This window comes from Patagioenas fasciata, chromosome 38 (assembly GCF_037038585.1).
Source record: "Patagioenas fasciata isolate bPatFas1 chromosome 38, bPatFas1.hap1, whole genome shotgun sequence".
Lineage (NCBI taxonomy): Eukaryota > Metazoa > Chordata > Aves > Columbiformes > Columbidae > Patagioenas > Patagioenas fasciata.
In genome coordinates, this window is record NC_092557.1 from 1,552,424 (window position 1) to 1,558,445 (window position 6,022).

The 6,022-nt window shown below is 59.7% G+C and overlaps 1 protein-coding gene across 5 annotated transcripts in view; it reads left to right on the forward strand.

Annotated features, from left to right (window-relative positions):
• RBM23 (RNA binding motif protein 23) overlaps positions 1-2,539 on the forward strand; it is a 33,385-nt gene extending 30,846 nt beyond the window's left edge. For 4 of the 5 annotated variants that reach the window (XM_071801394.1, XM_071801395.1, XM_071801397.1 and 1 more), the window contains 2 exons: positions 2,168-2,222; positions 2,480-2,539. In XM_071801394.1, the coding sequence (XP_071657495.1) occupies positions 2,168-2,222; positions 2,480-2,483 (59 nt within the window). In that variant the 3' untranslated portion in view covers positions 2,484-2,539. The remainder of the gene's footprint in view (positions 1-2,167; positions 2,223-2,479) is intronic. The other variant, XM_071801398.1, reaches the window with a different exon arrangement.
• The last annotated feature ends 3,483 nt before the right edge of the window (positions 2,540-6,022 follow it).

Consider the following 6,022-nt stretch of genomic DNA (forward strand, 5'->3'; position numbering starts at 1 on the left):
GTCCCTATGGGGCGCTATGGGGTGCTATGGGGCTGGGGGGTGATGTGGGGCTGGGGGGCGCTATGGGGCGCTATGGGGCCAATGGGGGTCCCTATGGGGCCAATGGGGGTCCCTATGGGGCGCTATGGGGCTGGGGGGTGATGTGGGGCTGGGGGGCGCTATGGGGCGCTATGGGGCTGGGGGGCGATATGGGGTGGGGGGGTGATGTGGGGCTGGGGGGCCCTATGGGGCGCTATGGGGCCAATGGGGGTCCCTATGGGGCTGGGGGGTGATGTGGGGCTGGGGGGCGCTATGGGGCCAGTGGGGGTCCCTATGGGGCTGGGGGGCCCTATGGGGCGCTGTGGGGTTCTATGGGGCTGGGGGGTGATGTGGGGCTGGGGGTCGCTATGGGGCCAATGGGGCCCTATGGGGCCAATGGGGGTCCCTATGGGGCTGGGGATCCCTATGGGGCGATGTGGGGCTGGGGGTCGCTATGGGGCTGGGAGGGGTCTCTATGGGGCTGGGGGGTGATGTGGGGCTGGGGGGCGCTATGGGGCGCTATGGGGCTGGGGGGGTGATGTGGGGCGCTATGGGGTGCAATGGGCTCTATGGGGTGGGGGGTGCGCTATGGGGCTGGGGGGCGCTATGGGGCCAATGGGGGGCCATGGGGCGCTATGGGGCTGGGCAATGTGGGGCTGGGGGGGTGGATGTGGGGCTGGGGGTGGTTTGGGGAAATTTGGGGGAAATTTGGGGAAATTTGGGGAAATTTTGAGAAAATTTGGGGGAAAATTTGGGGAAATTTTGGGGAAAAATTGGAAAATTTGGGGGGAATTTTGGGGAAAATTTGGGGGAAATTTTGGGGGAAATTTGGGGAAATTTGGCAAAAAATTGGGGGAAATTTGAGGAAATTTGGGGAAATTTTGAGAAAATTTTACAGGAAAATTGGAAAATTTGGGGAAAAAATTTGGGGGAAATTTTGCAAAATTTTGGGGCAAATTTGGGGGGAAAATTGGGGAAAATTTTGGAGAAATTGGGGGAAATTTGGGGGGAAATTTTGAGAAAATTTGGGGGGAAAATTGGGGGAAAATTTGGGGAAATTTGGCAAAAAATTGGGGGAAATTCGGGGCAAAATTTGGGGAAATTTGGGAAAGTTTGGCAAAAAATTTGGGGAAATTTTGAGGAAATTTGGGGGAAAATTTGGGGAAATTTGGGGGGAAATTTGGGAAAATTTGGCAAAAAATTTGGGGGAAATTTGGGGAAATTTTAAGGAAATTTTAGAGGAAAATTGGAAAATTTGGGGAAAATTTGGGGAAAAAAATTGGGGGAATTTGGGGGAAAATTTGTGAAATTTTGGGGTAAATTTGGGGGCAAAATTGGGGAAATTTTGGAGAAATTGGGGGAAATTTGGGGAAATTTTGGGGGAAATTGGGGAAATTTGGCCAAAAATTGGGGGAAATTTGGGGAAATTTTGAGGGAATTTGGGGGAAATTTGAGAAAATTTTTGAGAAATTTGGAATTTTGGAGAAATTTGGGGAAAATTTGGGGGAAGTTTGGAAAATTTGGGGGGAATTTGGAAAATTTGGGGCAAATTTTGAGACAATTTGGAGAAATTTGGGGGAAATTTGGGTGCATTTGGGAAATTTTGGGAAAAAATTTGGGGAATTTGGGGGAATTTTGGGAAATTTTGGGGGAAATTGGGGGGAAAATTGGGGGAAAATTTGGGGGAGATTTTGGGGAATTTGGGGCAAATTTTCCCCCAATTTGGGGCAAATTTGGGCAAATTTGGGTGAAATTTCGTGGGGGTTTTTTGGGTTGAAATTGGGTGGATTTGGGGTCTTTTTGGGTCATTTTGGGTCATTTTGGGTCCATTTTGGGTCCATTTTGGGTCATTTTGGGTCCATTTTGGGTCCATTTTGGGTCCATTTTGGGTCATTTTGGGTCCATTTTGGGTCCATTTTGGGTCATTTTGGGTCATTTTGGGTCCATTTTGGGTCCATTTTGGGTCATTTTGGGTCCATTTTGGGTCCATTTTGTGTCATTTTGGGTCCATTTTGGGTCCATTTTGGGTCCTTTTGGGCCCATTTTGGGTCCTTTTGGGCCCTGGGGGGGGTCCCCATGGCTCCCTATGGGGTCCCCCCCCCAACTTGTGGGTCCAGCCCCACAAGTCCCCCCCTATTTCTCCCCATAGCCCTGAACCTGAGCCAATGCCTCTCGCTCTCGGGCCTCTTCCCCCCCCCCAGCATGTGAGGGCGGGGCTTAGGGGGGTGGGCGTGGCTTGGGGAGGTGGGCGTGGCTTGGGGGGTGGGCGTGGCTTGGGGGGAGGGCGGCGTGGCGGGGGGGTGGGCGTGGCTTGGGGGGGTGGGCGGGGTTTGCATCGCTGGGGGGTAAAGGGAGGGGGTGGATGGGGGAAGGGGTGGATCTTGGAGGGGGCGTGGCTTATGGGGCTTGAAGGGGCGGGGCTTGAAGGGGGCGGGGCTTAACGCTTTGCTTTGTTTCCTAGGTAATGAGGACCCCCCCCCCCCCCTTTTCCCTCCAGGCCACGCCCCCTCCCGCTCGGCCCCGCCCCCCCTGCGGGGGGGGGGCGGGGCCGAGCGGGAGGGGGCGTGGCCTGGAGAGGCCACGCCCACCCCCCCCCCATCCCAATCGATTTTTGGGGGATTTTTATTTGGTTTTTGGGGTTTTTTGGGAAGCGGGAAAAAAAAATGGAAAAGAATTAAAAAGAGTGAAAAAGGCCCAAAATTTAATGGGGGGGGGGGGGAAGGGGGGAAGGGGATTGGGTGCTTGGAGGGGGCGGGGCTACGGGGGAGGGAGGGGATTGGGTGGCTGGGGGGGCCGTTGAAACCCATTGGCTCCCATTGATCCCCATTGAACCCCATTGAACCCCATTGACCCCAATGGAACCCAATAGGGGACCCAGGAGTGCCCCAAGGGACCCAGGAGTGCCCCAATGGAACCCAATGGGGGAGTTGAGGGACCCGGGAGTGCCCCAATGGAACCCAATGGGGGAGCCGAGGGACCCAGGAGTGCCCCAATGGAACCCAATGGGGGAGCCGAGGGACCCAGGAGTGCCCCAATGGAACCCAATGGGGGAGCCGAGGGACCCAGGAGTGCCCCAATGGAACCCAATGGGGGAGCCAAGGGACCCAGGAGTGCCCCAATGGAACCCAATGGGGGAGTTGAGGGACCCAGGAGTGCCCCAATGGAACCCAATGGGGGAGTTGAGGGACCCAGGAGTGCCCCAATGGAACCAAATGGGGGAGTTGAGGGACCCAGGAGTGCCCCAATGGAACCCAATGGGGGAGTTGAGGGACCCAGGAGTGCCCCAATGGAACCCAATGGGGGAGCCAAGGGAGCCAGGAGTGCCCCAATGGAACCCAATGGGGGAGCTGAGGGACCCAGGAGTGCCCCAATGGAACCCAATGGGGGAGCCGAGGGACCCAGGAGTGCCCCAATGGAACCCAATGGGGGAGTTGAGGGACCCAGGAGTGCCCCAATGGAACCCAGTGGGGGAGTTGAGGGACCCAGGAGTGCCCCAATGGAACCCAATGGGGGAGTTGAGGGACCCAGGAGTGCCCCAATGGAACCCAATGGGGGAGTTGAGGGACCCAGGAGTGCCCCAATGGAACCCAATGGGGGAGTTGAGGGACCCAGGAGTGCCCCAAGGAACCCAATGGGGGAGTTGAGGGACCCAGGAGTGCCCCAATGGAACCCAATGGGGGAGTTGAGGGACCCAGGAGTGCCCCAATGGAACCCAATGGGGGAGTTGAGGGACCCAGGAGTGCCCCAATGGAACCCAATGGGGGAGTTGAGGGACCCAGGAGTGCCCCAATGGAACCCAATGGGGGACCCAGGAGTGCCCCAATGGAACCCAATGGGGGAGTTGAGGGACCCAGGAGTGCCCCAATGGAACCCAATGGGGGAGCCGAGGGACCCAGGAGTGCCCCAATGGAACCCAATGGGGGACCCAGGAGTTCAGGGCTTGGGATGGGGAAAAGGGACCCAGGAGTGCCCCAGGGACCCAGGCGTCCGGGCGGGGCGGGGCGCTCCCCGGACCGGTTCCTCCGCTCCTCCAGGGGGCGGTTGCGTCAGCGCTTTTGCCAAATAATGAGCCAATGGGAGCCGCCCTTGCCAAATAGGGAGCCAATGGGGAGCCGCCCTGGGGCCCCATTGCCACATAGGGACCCATAGGGACCCCATAGACCCCCCTGCCCCATAGGGACCCCATAGACCCCCATAGACCCCCATAGACCCCCCCTGCCCCATAGGGACCCATAGGAACCTCCTTGCCCCATAGGAACCCATAGGGACCCCATAGACCCCCATAGACCCACCCCTGCCCCATAGGGACCCATAGGAGCCCATAGGAACCCCCCTGCCCCATAGGGACCCATAGGAACCCCCCTGCCCCATAGCGACCCATAGGGACCCCATAGACCCCCCTGCCCCATAGGGACCCCATAGGAACCCCATAGACCCCCCTGCCCCATAGGGACCCATAGGAACCCCTCTGCCCCATAGGGACCCATAGGGACCCCATAGACCCCCCCTGCCCCATAGGGACCCCATAGGAACCCCATAGACCCCCCTGCCCCATAGGGACCCATAGGGACCCCATAGACCCCCCCTGCCCCATAGGGACCCATAGGGACCCCATAGACCCCCCCTGCCCCATAGGGACCCATAGGGACCCCCCTGCCCTATAGGGACCCATAGGAACCCATAGACCCCCCCTGCCCCATAGGGACCCATAGGAACCCCCCTGCCCCATAGCGACCCATAGGGACCCCATAGACCCCCCTGCCCCATAGGGACCCATAGGAACCCCATAGACCCCCCCTGCCCCATAGGGACCCCATAGGAACCCCATAGACCCCCCTGCCCCATAGGGACCCATAGGAACCCCTCTGCCCCATAGGGACCCATAGGGACCCCATAGACCCCCCCTGCCCCATAGGGACCCCATAGGAACCCCATAGACCCCCCTGCCCCATAGGGACCCATAGGGACCCCATAGACCCCCCCTGCCCCATAGGGACCCATAGGGACCCCCCTGCCCTATAGGGACCCATAGGAACCCATAGACCCCCCCTGCCCCATAGGGACCCATAGGAACCCCATAGACCCCCCCACCCCATAGGGACCCCATAGACCCCCCCTGCCCCATAGGGACCCATAGGGGCCCATAGGAACCCCCCCTGCCCCATAGACCCCCATAGGAACCCCCCTGCCCCATAGGGACCCATAGGGGCCCATAGGAACCCCCCCTGCCCCACAGACCCCCCCTGCCCCATAGCGACCCATAGGGACCCATAGACCCCCCCTGCCCCATAGGGACCCATAGGAACCTCCTTGCCCCATAGGAACCCATAGGGACCCCATAGACCCCCATAGACCCCCCCCTGCCCCATAGGGACCCATAGGGACCCCATAGATCCCTCCCTGCCCCATAGGGACCCATAGGGACCCCATAGACCCTCCCTGCCCCATAGGGACCCATAGGAACCCCATAGACCCCCCCTGCCCCATAGGGACCCCATAGGAACCCCATAGACCCCCCTGCCCCATAGGGACCCATAGGAACCCCTCTGCCCCATAGGGACCCATAGGGACCCCATAGACCCCCCCTGCCCCATAACGACCCATAGGGACCCCATAGACCCCCCCTGCCCCATAGGGACCCATAGGAACCCATAGACCCCCCCTGCCCCATAGGGACCCATAGGAACCCCCCTGCCCCATAGGGACCCATAGGGACCCCATAGACCCCCCCCTGCCCCATAGCGACCCATAGGGACCCCATAGACCCCCCCTGCCCCATAGGGACCCATAGGGACCCCATAGACCCCCCCTGCCCCATAGGGACCCATAGGAACCCCCTGCCCCATAGGGACCCCATAGACCCCCATAGACCCCCCTGCCCCATAGGGACCCATAGGGACCCCATAGACCCCCCTGCCCCATAGGGACCCCATAGACCCCCATAGACCCCCATAGACCCCCTTGCCCCATAGGGACCCATAGGAACCCCATAGACCCCCCCCAC